The sequence below is a fragment of the Equus asinus genome, chromosome 7 (genome assembly GCF_041296235.1).
Source record: "Equus asinus isolate D_3611 breed Donkey chromosome 7, EquAss-T2T_v2, whole genome shotgun sequence".
NCBI classification, from domain to species: Eukaryota; Metazoa; Chordata; class Mammalia; order Perissodactyla; family Equidae; genus Equus; species Equus asinus.
Genome location: NC_091796.1, coordinates 38,435,288 through 38,452,291, shown reverse-complemented (window position 1 = coordinate 38,452,291; position 17,004 = coordinate 38,435,288). Strand labels below are relative to the sequence as shown.

Genomic DNA, 17,004 nt, shown 5'->3' with positions numbered 1-17,004 from the left:
TACTGAAGGAATGCCAGCCAGCCACCTGTTTTTGTAAACAGAGTTTGAATGGAAACACAGCCACGCCTATTTGTTTGTGTGTTATCTAAGGCTGCTTTCTGCTGCAGTGGCAGACTAGTTGCAACTGTAGGCCCACAGAGAAAATATTTACTATCTGGTCCTTGACAGAAAATGTTTGCCAACCCCTGATCTAAATGAGAATTCTCTCTCTCTCTCTCTCTCTTTTGTAACGTTTATTGATGTTTTTTGCTGATTATAAATATGCTGCTATCTTATTGTAAAACAAAAATTGGTAATATGTAAAAGAATAAAGATTAAAGTCACTTATCTTTAGAAGCCTCCTTAGCAAACTTAGGATTTTGATGTGTGCCATTCTTCGTATATATTTGTGGACTTTCTTTCTAAAAATAATATTGATAATGGGAAACTAAATTTTTCCCCGTTGTTATGTCATAAACACTTTCCAAATCCGTAAACACAGCTCTACATTACCATTGCAAATTATGGCTGTAGTGGATGCTTATAACTGCTTTCTCAATATTCCCTCCTCCCCCTCCCTGCCCCTAGTTTTTGCAATAACCACACCTACCCCGATTTTCCTGTAGTAATTCACTCTCTCCCTTTCTGGGCCGTTAAGTTTTCTTTAACTTTGAATTTTGATATAATTTCAAACTTATAGAAAGATTGCAAGAATAATACAAAGAATTCCTGTATACCCTTCACCCAGATTCCCCAAAGGTTAACATTTTGTCACATTTGCCTTGTAATTCTCCATCTACCTACTCTATCTGCTTATCTACCCAGATAATATAGATATATAGGTTTTTTCTGATTTGTTTAAGAGTAAGTTGTAGACACAGTGCCCCTTTGACGTTTAAACAGAGCAATGATGGAAGAGGATTTTGAGCAGTGACATAGTCTGACTTACACGATCTGCCTGCTACATTGAGAAGTGAAGTAGGGCAAACAGGGAAGCAGGGGGACTATGAAACAGGGGGACTATTGGCCTGAGCATGCGGAAGGACAAAATTAGATGAGAAAGACTGTGAAAGAACATGTTCAGGGAGAAATTAAAAGTTCGTTTTGGGGCATGTTAGGTGCCTAATTAGTCATTCTGCCAAGCCCAGTTTATAAGCCCACTCCCATTTGCAGGGTCAGGGTTTCTGTTCTATGATACTGATGACCCTCTAAGATTGCCTGCACCATCCACCCCTGAGGTTGCACGCCCACGAGGCTGCGGGTACAGGGAGCAACTGACTCCCACTTCAGCTCTGGCCGGCCACTCCTCATGTGCTGTCGTGTTGTCTTGGAGCCTGACTTGCCAGTGGTTGCTGCTGGCCAGGCTGAATGGTGCCACCTGGAAGTGTGAAGGAGTTTATGCTCTGTGGTGGAATGTGACCAGAGGGAGAGGGGAGCCTGAAGTCTTCTCCCTGCTCCTACCCCATGGTGAGGTGAGATGAGGTAGTTCATACCACCGGCGCTCGCAGGATAGTCAGTGAGACTGAGTGGATGGCTGTGCTTCTTTAGAAGCTGTTGTACTCTCTCCTTCCCTGCTTCACCTCCTGCTTATCCTCAGTCATCCTTTTCTGAGGTTGCGTTACACCAGTAAAGTATTAGCAATAAAGTTTTATCTTAGGTTCTGTTTTCTTGGGAACCCAGACTAAAGTAGGCATGAAAGTGGAGATGTCTGGTAGGCAAAGGGATAGCTGAGCCTGTAGTTCAGAAAAGAGGTCTAGGCTGACATATTATCTATATAAATAGTTATATACATATAATATAATATATAATATATATCTATATATCTAACATAAATATAAAATTACAACTCCTAAGTTATAGATAGTATTTAGAAACATGAGACCAGATGAGATCACCTAGGAAGTGAATATATGTAGAAAAGACAAGAGATTTGAATACTGAGCCCTTAGACATTCCAATATATAAAAGTCCAGAAAGACGAGGAAATACCAGCATCGAGACTGAGAAGAAGCAACCCGTGAGTTAGAGAAAAACCCAAGAGTGTTCTTGAAGCCAAATGAAAATATGCCGAGTATGCCAAATACTGCTGATGGCTCAAGCAATATTAAGTCTAATAAATGAGTATTGCAATCAGCAACATGGAGGTTAGCAAGCTGGGTTAGAAGTCTTGATGTGGCTAAGAATTTATGATAATATATAATAATGGTCACACCTCTCATTCTTGATATAATTTGTATCTTCATTTGTTTTTCCTCTCATCAGTCTGGCTAGAAGTTTATCAATTTTATTAATCTTTTAAAAAGTTAGCTTTTGATTAGAGTATAGAAATTGATTTTTCTCTCATTTTTCTGTTTGCCAATCTAATCTTTATTTGCTTTCTTCTCTTTACTTTGGGTTTAGGTTCTTATTCTGGTTTCTTAAGGTGGAAGCTGAGGTAATTGAATTGAGACTTTTTTTTTGTGCTAATAATAGTGTTTTGTTGCTATAAATTTCTCTGTAAATACTGCATCCCATAGATTATTTTTTCAAATATTTTCTGTTCCTCCTTTCTCTCCTCACCTTCGGAGCCTCCATTTACAATTACACAAATTAGGCTGTTTGAGGTGGTGCCAGAGTTTGTTGATGCTCTATTTTTTTCTGTGTTTTTTGTTTCTGTTTTTCATTTTGGATAGTTTCTATTGCTATGTCTTATCTACCATATTTTTTTCTTCTATTATATTTAATCTACAATTAATCCCATCCATTGCATTTTTTTAAAAAACATTGTTTTCATCTCTAAAAGTTTAATTTGGTTATTTTTTATACCTTTCATGTCTTTATTAAACATGTTCAATTTTTCCATTAGCTTTTTGATCATATGGAATACAGTTTTAATTGTTTTAATGTACTTGTCTACTAATTCTTTGTCATTTCGGAGTCAATTTGATTGAGTGATTTTCTTATTATGGTTGTATTTTCCTGCTTCTTTGCATGACTTGTAATTTTGGATTGGATGCCAGACTGTATATTGTTGGGTGCTGAATATTTTTAATATATATATTCTTGAGCTTTGTTCTGGGATGTGTTTAAATTTCTTTGGCACAGTTTTATCCTCTCAGGTCTTGCCGTTAAGTGTCTTTGAGGCAGTGTTTAGGGCTTTTTCTCCACTAAGGAGACCCTTCCCATACTCCAACCCAGAGTTTCTCAACCTCAGCACTATTGATATTTGAGGCTGGATAATTCCTTGTTATGCAACGTAGGATGTTTAGCAGCATCTCAGGCCTCTATCCACCAGATGCCAGTAAAGCCCATCTCCCCTGGTTGTGACAACCAAAAATGTCTCCAGATATTGCCAAATGTCTCGGGGTAGGAGGGGCATGAAATTGCCCTTGTTTGAGAACCACTGTACTAACTGATGCCCTGTGAATTATGAGATTTTCTACTCTGGCTGATGGTACTAGTCCTGGCCCTTTGTGAGCTCGTGATTTTTTTCCCCTCTAATCCTTTTGGATGGTTCTTTCCTCCACCTCAGATAGTTTCCTTACACACATGTGCTCATTAGTATTCAACTGAATACTTAAGGGGACTCTGCAGATCTGCAGCCTTCTATTTAGTTTTCTCCTCTCTAGTACAGTCATGTGTCACTTAACAATGGGGCTATGTTCTGAGAAATGTGTCAGGCAAATTCGTCCTTGTGCCAACATCAGAGTGTACTTAAACCAAGATGGTATAGCCTACTGCACGCCTAGGTTATATGGTACCAATCTTACAGGACCATGGTCCTATATGATATGCAGTCTGTCATCGACCAGAACATTATGTAATGCATGACTGTGCACTGCCTTGCAAAAGCTAGCTACCTTGGCCTCCCAGGACTCTATCTTCCCAACTTAAGAGACTGCCAGGCTCTGCCTAAGTTCTCTCTCCCTGTGCCATGGCCTAGAAATTCTCTCCAGGTAGTAAACTGAGGCAACCCGTTTACTTCATGTTTCCCACCTCTCAGGGATTCCGTCTCTCTCCCATCCTTCGCTTGTTTGATATATTTTGTCTGATATTTTATTTGTTCAGGCATGTTAGATCTGGTCACCTTGGCCTGAAGGGCTTGCTTGCTTTCTTTGTGAGTGATTTAAAAAAAAAAAAAAAACACATTTGCACGCTGATTAGAAAAATCCAAGAGAGGGAAAATTGATGATGCAAAAGGTGAGGATTATTGGAGTATGTCTTGAGTAGGTGTGAGAGGATGTCTTAGATCCAGTAAAGCAGTTAGCCTCAGGTAGAAGCACAGTTGACCCAAAATTAAGAAGAAAGAAGGCATATAAGATGAACAAACCAAGATATGGACACTTGGTTTACTAATTTCCAAATATATATATTTCTTCTGTTGTAACTAACAGCATAATAGGTATAGATGAGGATAGGTATATACAGAACATGTAATAGGTGAATAGAGAACATCAAAATGTTAATGGGATGTGATTAGAATTGTGGACTCATGGGTGATTTTTATTTCTAAATTTTTCCTATTACTGTTACCTTCATAAAGGAAATATGTAAAGAAACTTTTTTTTAAGATTTTATTTTTCCTTTTTCTCCCAAAGCCCCCCCCGGTACATAATTGTATATGTTTTTTAGTTGTGGCCCTTCTAGTTGTGGCATGTGGGACGCCACCTCAGCATGGCTTGATGAGCAGTGCCATGTCCGTGCCCAGGATTCGAACTGGTGAAACCCTGGGCTGCTAAAGCAGAGTGCGTGAACTAAACCACTTGGCCACAGGGCCAGCCCCTAAAGAAACATTTTTAAGAATTTAAAGAAACGATAGCTGGACACTGTTTTGTTCTATTCTCAGCACCTAGTCATGTCACTCCTTACTCAACTCATTCAAAGTCAAAGTCATAGCCACACCAATGGCGAACCAGATCTTTCATGATCTGGCCTGGCCCTGCCTCCACCCTCACCCCACTTCTCTCTCAGGTTTCATCCACTACTCTCCATGTTCATTCTGCTCCCACCACACTGGCTTCCTTGCTGTTTCTTGAACAAATCAGACATTGCTCCCCTAAGTTCTTTGCACTTGCTGTTCCCATGCCTGGAATATCCTTCTTCCAAAGTCTCATGGCTTGTTTCCTTATACTCATCCGCATCTTTTTCAAATTCCACTTTCTCAATGAAACCCTCCCTGGACAACCTATCTAAATTGCAATACCTTTCCTCCTTGATGTTTTGTATCCCTTTCTTGATTTATTTTCTCCTTTTTATTCATCACATGACATACAATATGCTTTTCTTTTTTCCACCCCTATGTGTAGTTTCCACACACAGAAGCAACAGATGTAAACCCCAGAAGTCTTGGGCCTGAGCCATTTCAAATCCACAGGCTTGAGAATAAAATGAAAGCCCCAAAAACCACATTGGAGGGGGGATGGAGGTCATGGAGAGGGGCTCCAAGGGTCACATACAGGGGATGCTTGAGGGGAATGCTCCAAGAGCAATGGTTGGAGGTTGGAAGTGGGTGCAGCATAGACTCAGCAGTGTAATCCCTAGTGTGAGTCCCAGGTTAATGAATCTGCAGTAAGGATGGGAAGAGAGTGCCAGTCAATCGTGTGAAAAGCTTTTCGTCCACAGACATTCCCAACACCAATGTTCAGTTATTGTTAGAATGTAAAGTGTATGTGTGTGGTGTAGAGTCGAGTAACAAATGGCAGAGGTTTACAGAGGCCAAATCATGGAAGGCCATGCTAATTTTATTAACCTATATAGCGCATAAAGTATAAGTTTAGAATTTAAAATTACAAAGGTTTTCTACAAATCAATAAGAAAATACAAATAACCTATATTAATCAGGACAGAAACCCAATTCAATTATCTTAAACAATGAAAGGGACTTTATTGGCTCACAAAACTTTAAAGTCCAGAGGTAGGGCAGGCTTTAGGCACAGCTGGATCTAGGGCCTCAAGGATAACGACACCAGAACTTAGTTCTCTTTCCTTTCTGCTAGCCTCTGAGTTGCTCCTGAGACAGACTCTCTCCACATGGTACAAACTCAGGCTTACATAGTCCTTAGTTCATGGGATCTCTGTAGAGCCTTCTTTCCAATAGTTCCAGCAGAAGTTCTGTTGAGGGCTCTCTTTAGCCTGGCTTGAGTTACATGCCCATTCTTTAATCACTGTGGCTAGGGAGCTGTGGGACTCAGGAAGGCCAGGCCTGGTCATATACTCACCTAAGTCACAGGGAATGGGTTCCTCACAATAAATAAGGGTTCTGTTACCAGAAGATGGGGAAAGAGATGCTGAACAAACAAAAACAACATATAGCCACACATAACCCAACAGAAAAGCAGGTAAAGGACACAAACAATCCATGGAAAAACTATAAATGGCCAATAAACATATGAAAATAACCTCAACCTTACCAATAACCAGGAAAATGCAAAATAAGGATTGTTTTTTCTTTTTTGCCCATCAGATAAAATCAAGTAGAGGTCAGGCTACAGGGGAGATGAGCACTTCCATACAGTTGATGAAAATATAAAGGTTTTGGGAAGGCTAAGCTGGGCCTATCAGAGAGCACACCCTTTGACCCAACAAACCACCTTACACGACTCCATCCTAAAGAAATATTCACACACATACACAAAGATATATGAACAAGATGTTTACTTTGGCAATGTAACAGCAAGAGAAAAAAATAAGGAAATAGTTAAATGGCATCTTCATAGTACTGAATCCTATTCAACCATTAAAGAAATTTAAAGAATTCAGGATGTTTTTGAGACCAAAAAAGCAAGCTGCAGAACAATACATATGTGACCCTATTTATGTAAAAATAGCATTTATGTCTATTCATATGGAAATGTATGGAAAGGAGATTAGATGGATGTATGCTTAACTGTGGGGAGTGAAATGTGACTGGAAGCACTGGAAAAAAGGGTCTCTCTGCTTTTATACTTATGTACCATTTAAGTTTTGTACAATGAAAAGGCAGTCATTTAAACTTTCCTAATTAGAAAAAAACTGGGCGAACAGAATTCACAACAGGAAAAATGCAAATGGCCACTAAACATGTGAAAAGACGTCCCTCTCTATTAATAACCAGAGAACAGAAAATTTTTGCCTATCAGACTGGCAAAAATATTTAAGGATTCCAACGCTGGTGGGAGTGTAGGCAAACAGGCACTCTACTACTGATGGAGTTGTAAACTGGTACAATCTTTTGGGTGCTATTTCTCCAAATGATAAATGTGGACATTCTCTGACCCAATTAATCCACTTCTAGCTATTTATCCTACAGAAATACCCACACAGGCAGCAAATTATATGTACAAGGATATTACCTATACCTTTATCTAGAATAAAAAATTGGAAAGAACTGAATTATCTATCAGTAATGGGTTGGTTAAATAAATTACAGTATATTCATGCAATGGAATAGTATGTAGCCACGAAAAACAATGTCTACATCAAAGTGGGAGGCAGGGAGGAAGTTTTAGTGCAGTACGCGTAAAATGGGGATATGTACCTACCTCATACGGTTGCTGTGAGGATTAAGAGTTAATCCCTGGTAAAGCGCTTCTAACAGTGCCTGTATACAGCGACCACAAGTGTCAGCTATGAACACATTTTCGCTTAAATATGTATATGCCTAAGTCTGGAAAAATAACAAATCAAATAATTATTACTTCTGATTAAGACTGTGAGAAGGAATGTCCTTTTTCATGTTACATTTCTATACTATAGAAAATACAAATAAGCATGTTTAATAGCTTTCACATTTGTTAACCATAAAAGATAAAAGCATAAAATTTATCAATCAAGGCTTAACAGCCATCTCTCGTGGCATAGTGAAAGTTACATGTCCCTGGAGTTCACAGAAGTAGATTTGAGTTTTAGCTCTAACTGGCCACATGCAAGTCACACGATCTCTGAATCTTGCTCTCCTAGTCTACAAATCTAAGTGAGATAGGTTTAGTGTCTAATCCAATGCCTGGCATGCAGATTATTTCAGTACATATAACCCTCCCTTCAACTTACATAAATGTGATAGATATATTGCTAAATGATCAGATGCCATCTGGGTGTGAATGCGAGGAGCTTAACCTCCAAGAAAATCAGAAGAAATTTAGCAATAACGAGCAGATGCTCAGTGGTTATTGGGCAGGTATCAGCAGTCTGCATGCCATTCACAATGACTGCTCGTTTGCTAACCAAACAGATGTCACTGCTTGGCAATTGCCAGATCACTTCATTAAAGGCTGGGTACCCCTCAGAACTGCTAACTATGATCATCTGTGTGGGTATAAATGAATGTCTGGATAAACCATAAATCACTGAATGGTTATTTAAAATCAATTTGTCTAGTGGGGACTTAGCCTAACCCGAGACGGCGGGCACACACACAGCTACTTCCTTTTCCTGTGTTACCATCACTTGGTCTTGGGGTCCAGCCCCTTTTCCCCACAGAGCCTTACCTTAGTCTCAGAAGCCTTTCTAAACAACCCACAGGTATCACAGCTGGCAAGATAAACACATATTTGCCAACTCTAGTGGGACTTTTTTCTAAGCTCTCACACTACACCAAACATCTTTGGCATTTATTTTGACATCTACCACAGGGAGCTTCTTTGTATACAGGAAATATGCAAGATCTAAAAAAGCATAAAGTTTCAGCCACTGACGTTGCTCCCTCCTTACCTACTCTGATACCAGAATTGTGTCATCCCAGCAGAAGAATTCCAAATATGCCACCTCAAAACCTACTTGGAAAGAAGCCAGTTATAAATAAATCAATCAACTCAAGATCATTTTATCTTAGAGCAGAGGAGTTTATAGTTTTATTGGACACTGATTTGTTTCCTCAGCCACAGAGAAAAAGACCCAAACAGAAGTCCCTACATTTTCTTGTATAACTTAAAATACATATCATTACTACGTATTTATACTTCAATAAATCTTAATCTATAAAGCACATTTCTTATAATTATCAGAAAATCTATAAACAAGCTCCATTCTTACTCACTTCTCCACCACCTGGCCTTGCATGTATTACTATGCTTTTAAACAGGATCATGCAAATCTCACCTTCCACTCTTAATTTGATCCAAGCACCAGATGTAACCAGAATCTCTGGAATTATGAAATATTTGTATTCACATGGGTCATTTCCCACACAGTGATGCCCACTATAAAAAAGCCTTTTCTCATATTCTATATTTTAACTTCCAGAGTTTTCCACTAAACAGTAGAACCACAGTACTTGGGATTCTCAGCCAAGAAGTATATAATCCTACTACTACAATGTATTACTTTTATACATTTTTTAAAATGTGTTAAGACTTAAAATTAAAAAAAAATAGTTCAATCAATTCTGATAGTTAATAAACTAGTTGTTAATAACCTAGTTGCTTATTTTTTAAATAGAACAATCCATTCAACTTAACATGTAAGTACAACCTCAACGCTACTAGAGATTGATTAGTTTGTTTAAAAGACCCACACACTGTGAGAGAGTATCTTGGACTCACCTCTGAAGATTGCTGGAGAGCTGGCTAGCTCTTCGAGCTGAGTCTTCCTTTCCCCCAAACAGAACACCCTGGTGAGAGAACTATGGCTCTGGGAATCTCAGAGGTGACCTCCCCCAGAACTACTCCGACAGGGGGAACAGGCTAACTCACACGAAACAGCTTTGTACCAAACCCCCAATGATTTACAGTGGAAGAGATACCTACCTACTTATGGTAGGGTTACAGTACCTAGCACAGTGCCTTGTCGGTAGAAAATGCTTAATAACAAATGCGCGGCTGCTTTGTCAGCCTCGTGTTCAACCTTTTTGTACCAAAGGAATAAAATAGCAAACCTGATACTTGTTGCCCACCTGTCAGGGATTTTACTGTCCTTAACAAAAATGAAGGCAAAATAAGAACGAATTAGATCTTCAAGTTCAAGTCTCTTTTGTTTTCTAAAAGCCAAGACAGACCATTACCCCTGTGTTTACATCTGCCCTTCAACACTGCCATTCACTAAAAATTCTTCCCTACTGTGGTAATTTCAACTTTCATAGTTTACAACTGTCTATTGTTTAGCCTGTCCACTTTCTAATGATACGTGGGAGAACGTTATTTTCATTAGTGGGAAGCCTCCAAATTAGATGTTTTTGAGTTTTCCTGTGGGCAGATAATTAGATACATTCTTGATAAAATTCAATTATTGGATCAAAGTATTTGTATATCTTCCCCCATCTAGGTGCCCCATTCACTTTTTGATGTTTTATCATCATGTTTCTTATCTGAGTTTTAAGGCTCATTTTACTCTGAGGCATTTGGTCGTCCTTTATCTTCCGTTTTCTGAAATGCATATTCAAATTAAGTTAAAAGGAAACCAAAGGGTAAATTTTGAAAATACGGTTTCAGTTTACAGCTTTTATAATTCCTATGTTGCCTTTTAACGTAGAAGGGAATGTATCCTTGCAAAGAACATTTCAATGATCGACACAGAAATAATAATCTGTCTAAAAAGGAAACTTCTAAGAAAGGGACAAAAAATCAGACAGTTCGTTATTTGGAAAAATGAGAACATAGACATCACATGGAAGATTTAGGCATTAACACCTGAAGTTTAAAATTTCAGTTTCTAGGCAGGTATGACAGCATTTCTTTCAAGATAAAATAATAATGGTGGGTGAAGATTTTCTACATTTCCCAGTGGATTTTCTAACAGTCTATAGGGAAACAAAACTATTATGTATCATTTCATATTTTTAATTTTGTCTTCATTTCTGAAGAAAAAGACCTGAGTGCTGATTTTTTTTTTCAATTTCTTAAACTTTTACAACATTCAGAAGTTTTTCTGCATTGTGTCTTCGCTGATGTCTAAAAAGATTTGAGCTTTGACTATAGGATTTCCCACACTGAACACATTCATAAGGTTTCTCCCCAGTATGGATTCTCTGATGATTAATAAGCCCAGAATTCTGGCTAAAGGCCTTTCCACATTCAAGACATTTGTAAGGTTTTTCTCCAGTATGGACTCTCTGGTGTTGCACAAGGATGGAACTTCTACTGAATGCTTTCCCACATTCAACACATCCGTAGGGTTTCTCCCCACTGTGGATTCTTTGATGAAGAATGAGGGCCGAGCCCTGACTGAAGTGTTTTCCACATTCATCACATATATGTTGTTTCTTTCGAGAGGGATTTCTCTTTCTTTCAAACCTGCCCTTGGGGAAACAGGCTTCTCCATATTTAAAAATCTGAGGAACACCTATATTGAGAGTGCCAGGAACTTCATGAGATTCTCCTGCTGAAGGAACCTCTTGCTTTGGAGCTAGTGCTCCATTTTCAGTCCTAGCATCATCATCTGAAATAAACAGAAAATGTAAATATCACTCATTTCTATTCTGGGAGAAAAGAACCTGAAGAAAAAATTTTTTAAAAATAAACTAAAAATAAATAGCTTGAGGGTATATCCATAAACAGCACTAAAAACTGGTGTTAAGGTTGTCTACTCTCAAAAGAGAAAAAAATGAAATGACTGATTATGAAGCTAATGTGGTCACGGCATGACAATGAGGGATTAAAAGGTTCATCTGCATTAAAGTGGTAACAGGCGAGCGGGTTATAAATGGTAGTCAGAAAACAAAAGGCAGAAAGATGGTAAATTATAAGATTAGGGAGACAGTCAAGTGATGTAGCTAGGTCTGGATGAAACTTTGTTAGAAGAAAAATAAAATAAAATTGGCCATTAGGAAATTATTGTAATATTCTTTTGCTTTGAGAAAGGGAAAAATTACATCAAAATACAATGGTGTAAATAATAAGCAATCAGTCAGACAGTGACTGTTTCTGAAATGAGCAAGCAGGTCACAGCCAAGATTAGACTAAAAGCAGAACACAGGAGGAGTCCGGAAAAGAAGGGACTGAAGATAAGCTGGGAGCATCCTCTGTTAACTCAGGACATGACATTTACAAATTCAATGTGCCCTTAAGAAATGAAAGTTTTCCTGTAAAAGAAGCTTGCCCTATTTGGTATTTATCACAATAAGTTGTGTTATTATTTCTAAGTCTCAGATAGATGTGTCTGGTGAAAGAAAAGCCTAAATTACCTACATGGGTACCAGCACCCACCTACAAGCAGTGGTATGAGCAAGTCTCATTTAAGACTTCCCTGAAACTTCAAGCTTTAAAGAGTAAAGACAGTTACTATACAGTGAGCAGCAGCACTCAGAAAAGTGGTAAATAGTGAGCAAATCTCTAATAGATGATTATGAAAGGAATAAAGTCAGGAGAGAAGGCTGACAGAGACCGAGGAGGCCCAGGAGACTCGTGAGGCCTGGACACTTGAAGAACTGAGAAGTGAGTGTGGTGAAGTGGGGACAAATGGCACAGAAAGAAGTTCCCACACGAGGGAGAGACTAGACTGCTGAAATGAGGCTAATTAAAAACAGGTGAAAATTATTCTAAAATTCAGGCAGGGGATAAGTTTTCCACCTGAGAAAATGCGATCTCCAAAGACCAATCACACAGGTTCTCAAACTTTACTGCACAGAGGAATGTCCCAGGAAACGTAAAACCGCAGATGCTCGCAGACTGCAGCCCTACCGCAGAAATTCTGATTCACTAGCACTGTCCCCCCTCAGATGGGAAGAAAACCTGCTCAGACCTCATTCTGTGGCACACTAGTGTTATCTCCAACGATCTCAAGGAACGATTGACAAAGCAGTCTCAAACAAAAGTTCATTTTAATCCATATACATATGAAAAACAAATCGAGCAGTTTTAGGAATATAGTGGGTTGTATCAAAGTATACAAAAAAGTATGCATCATTAATTGCCAATATACTTGGAAAGACTAGTCTAAGTGAATTATTAGAATTCCGAAGTTTTTTCTGTATTTAAAGCATATTGTATTTAAAGCTAGGGAGCCTATCTTTGCATTAGTACTTAGAAAAGGTGAAAAGTTTTACCCAAAGATCATTTCTACAAAAGAAGCTTCTCAGAGAAAGAATGACTCTAGTTAGAATCTGAAGAAAAAAACAAAAATAGCTAAAAATTTAGAAAGACTTCATTGATAAACAGCAAACAAAAAGAATAGATTTGAAGAGGCTTCAAGTAAGCTTATTGTACCAATAGGGTTAGGCAGGATGTGTGAAAGGATGTGATGGCAGATAAGCAATACTGCATACAAAATAGAGGGACCTGGGCTACAGCTGGGTGTCAGCTCAAAGAGAGGCAAATGCCAGCCTGAAACGGGCAAGTCTTCAAGAAAGAGGTGAAAGGGAAGACAAGGCTGATGATGTCAAAGTCTAGGAATAAAAGACCTGAGGTCAGCAAACCAATAATGGTTATGAGAAAAGAACCAAGATCCTACAGCGTACCTATGTCTAAGAAATCTGGTGAAGGCGGTCAGCCCCCCACCCCACCCCGCTGCAGAGGGAACAAGCGAAGAGTCCTGGACGGAAGACCCACATTCGATTCCACCCTCTAGCCCAGAGTCCTGGTCCTCACCACAGTGCCTTAGGGAATGGAGCTCCCAGGATGCCCACTTGAGCTGGTTTTCCACAGCATCAAGCTCAGAACTTGGTAATCCCTGAGCTTCTTCTTGAGATACTATCTCCTCTACTAGCACTTCTCGTTTTCGTCGACGGAGAGAAACCTGGAAATAATAATATTTGGTTCAGTTGAGAAGGAATTTGATGAGAATCAGTACTAAACAAACATAAGAGAAACCATACAAAACATACACTGCAGAGGGCTAGGTGGCAAAGCAGCATAGGTGATGGGAGCTGTGGGGGAATGGGGCGGCAGAGGCATAAACATAATTCTAACTTAGCGGAATGGAATTAATTCAGCTTTGCCTACTGCTATGCCAGTGCCTCTGACCCAGGAAAGGGGTACAAGCAGGCTCACCGGCTGTCCAGGGTCATCTAGTTCACTCTCTAAATCCTCCAGCACTGTCACTGCCTCCTCTCCATTCTCTGGATGATGCTCTCGAACCCAAGTCTGTAGCTCCTTGGGTAGGATGGCAACAAACTGCTCCAGCACTACCAGCTCCAAGATTTGTTCTTTTGTGTGTGTCTCTGGCCTGAGCCACAGACGGCAAAGTTCTCGAAGCTGGCTCACAGCTTCGCGGGGCCCAGGTGAATCCTGGTATCCAAACTGCCTGAATCGCTGTCGGAAGACTTCCGGGTCAGGCAGGTGGTTCCAGGGGATACTTGATCCCTCTTCACCATCAGGATCCTCTTCCAACTTCACTCTCAGAATTTTTTCCTCTTCATCTGGAGTTGGGATGATAAGTATTGAATCCTCTTCCCCTGACTGTGCAGACATCCTGATTTATAATACTTCAAGGAAAGACAATCAAGGCAGGATACAGGCCTCAGGGAAATACTCCGTTTTCTTCACAAGCACTCCTGAAGCACAAGAAATAAAAAAAATATAAATGTCCAAATATCCTAAGAATTTGGACACATACTGATAAAGGAGGTAAAAATATTTGTTCTTTTCCTGGATTAAAAATTCCAATCAATAACTACACCAAAAGATGGCAAATTACAGCTCATGGCCAAATCTGGCCTACTGCCCCTTTTTGTACAACGCTTGTACTAAAAATAGTTTTCACACTTTTACATGGTTGAAAGAAATCAAAAGAATACTTCACGACGTGAAAATCTGAAATTAAAATGTCTGTGCCCATAAATAATTTATTTGTTCACAGTTCACACTACTATGGCAGAGTTGAGTAGTTGTGACAGACACTATATGGCCTGAAAGGCCTAATATTTACTATCTGGCCCTTTAGAGAAGAAGTTTGCCCATCTATGACCTACAAAATCAACAAACCCTATTTCAATAATCGAAAGAATTCAAGTAAGACCCAGCCCACCTCTAAATGCATTTGACCCTAGAACACATTATTTCCAACTCAGGACTGGTGTTCCCTCACACATAGGTCAACTCAAAAGCAGGGACTGCTTTTTTATTATCGGCTAAAAAAAATTTTTTTAACAAAATGTTTTTTTAAGAGTTTAGAAATACTTTAAAAATGTTTAAGAATTCCTTGCACTTGAAATATATGTGAGAAAATATTCACTTGCCCAATAATAGATAACACAATATTGAAAGAAATTAAGCACTACGTGCCATACAATGCACACCATAACTACACTTACACGTATAATGACAGGCATTGATCACAGCAATTCTGTGAAGAAAAGGCACTCTCATAACACCTTAACTTCCTGCAGTGGCCCAGAATCTTCTCCTTACACTGAATGACTCACAGTTTTCCCAGCTTCTACCTTCAGGGAAACCTTGTGCTATTTCTGATCCTTTCCTTAGTATTTGCACAGTCATGCCCGTGCCATTGTTTACAACACATATTAGGAATGAGCCATGCGGCCACTCGATGTGGCTATTCAGGGCCCAGAATCTGAAAACCAATAATTTCAAAAAACTTCTTGTAACCCTATCAAGGCTAGGAATCAGAAAAGATCTTATCAGACAGCTAATACATACAGGTTTAATTACTCGAGTGTGGTGGCCTTACAAACAGGGTTTAGGCAACAGATCGTTCGTTCCTATTCGACCCTACCTTATCAATGGTTCAAGTATTCCAGAAAAAAGAAATTTCTCTTCCTTTTATATTTCATTCGGCACCTTGTTCGCGGGAGGTGAAAGAGGTGCCAGGATATCTCCCCACCTCACTCCTGCAGAGGGCGGCTGCGAACCCCGCCCCGGCCCCAATGACCTCCAGCCCCTCTTCCCGGCACTCGCGGCGGCAGATTTCAGAGGACCAAAGGCCACTCCGCCACAGAGGCGTCGGAGCCACGGCACTTCCGCCCGCGGCCAGAAGAACTACAAGTCCCGGCACGCCCCTCGAAAAGGCCTGCCCTGTGCCACCTCCGCCCGAAACGAGTCCCAGAACCCTCTGCGAGACGCCAGGCCCTTGAAATAGAACAAAACCACCCAGTGGGGGAGGGGGAAGGCGAGGACCCGGGAGGACACAGGGGATGGAGGACTCTCTAAGGATGCCGAATGCACGATCTGGTCTTCCGTCTACCCCTCCCCGCCCCCCAACTGCTGGGCGCGGCGACCGTGGCCTGTCCGCGCCTCCCGGGAAGCCGAGGAAGGTCCCGCCAGGCTTCTTCGCTTGCTCCTGCCAAGCTGTCCGCAGCCCCTAGCCCAGCGTCCCTCTCACGCCCTTCCCCCACAGGGGCCCAAACCTCCGGCTCAGGAACCGCAGCAGCTTCGCTGTCCACGGCAGACGCAGAAACGCCGCTCACAGCCGTTTCCCAGAAGCCCCCGGCGCGGACTGCTTCCGGTCTGCGGGCCCCAGGAGGCGGGGAGAGGCGAAGCCCCGCGTTGCTATGGAGATGCGCCCGGGGCGGGGGAGGGGCGGCCCGACGACAATGACCGCTTTGAGGCTGCGCTTGGCCTCGCGCCTCTTTGCTTGGATAGTCCAGTGTACTGTGTTCCGCTTAAAAGGCAAGGAAAAGAAAGAGAGAATTCTGCCGTTAAGTTAGTCTTCGTGGTTTCACAAACCCTTTCTCATGCATTATCTCATGTGATCCTCACAGTAATCCCCTGAACGCAGTAACAAAAGCTAATATTTATGAATGTTTCTCCGTTGTGCCAGGCACTGTCACTGTGCTTTACTTGTACTGTCATTAATTTTCACAGCAATACTATGATCTAGGAACTTTTATTATCCCCATTTCACAGCTGAGATAATTGAGACAAATAAATAACTTACTGAGAGCTCGTAACTAATTAAAGTGGGAAACAAGATTTGAAACCAAGGCATGATTCCAACCTGTGGCACCCGCGGGATATGCTACAGAGCTTTATTTTGACCAGTTTATCAGGGAAACAGGCTGAGACAAGTTAAGAGCTTTGACAATGACCTCACATGGAATTCGCAGAATGCATGGTCATCTTGTGACTTTAGGCAGGGTATTTTATACCACAAAAAGGCTGCTGAAGCAATCATTTAGAAACGTAAATCAGGGGCCAGCCCCGGGCCAAGTGGTTAAGTTTGCCGCGTTCTGCTTCTGCG

The 17,004-nt window shown here is 40.6% G+C and overlaps 1 protein-coding gene across 2 annotated transcripts; it reads right to left on the bottom strand.

Annotated features, from left to right (window-relative positions):
- Window positions 1-5,678: 5,678 nt before the first annotated feature.
- Window positions 5,679-16,308, bottom strand: ZNF24 (zinc finger protein 24). Of its 2 annotated transcripts, none has more exons than XM_014829284.3 (4): window positions 16,172-16,308; window positions 13,857-14,359; window positions 13,455-13,602; window positions 5,679-11,307 (listed from the first exon to the last, which is right to left on the bottom strand). In XM_014829284.3, the coding sequence occupies exons 2-4, from the start codon at window positions 14,274-14,276 to the stop codon at window positions 10,769-10,771; spliced, it is 1,107 nt and encodes a 368-aa protein (XP_014684770.1). In that variant the 5' UTR covers window positions 14,277-14,359; window positions 16,172-16,308; the 3' UTR covers window positions 5,679-10,768. The 2 variants fall into 2 exon arrangements, with proteins under 2 accessions (XP_014684770.1, XP_014684771.1); XM_014829285.3 differs by having other exon boundaries at window positions 15,541-16,242.
- Between the last annotated feature and the right edge of the window lie 696 nt (window positions 16,309-17,004).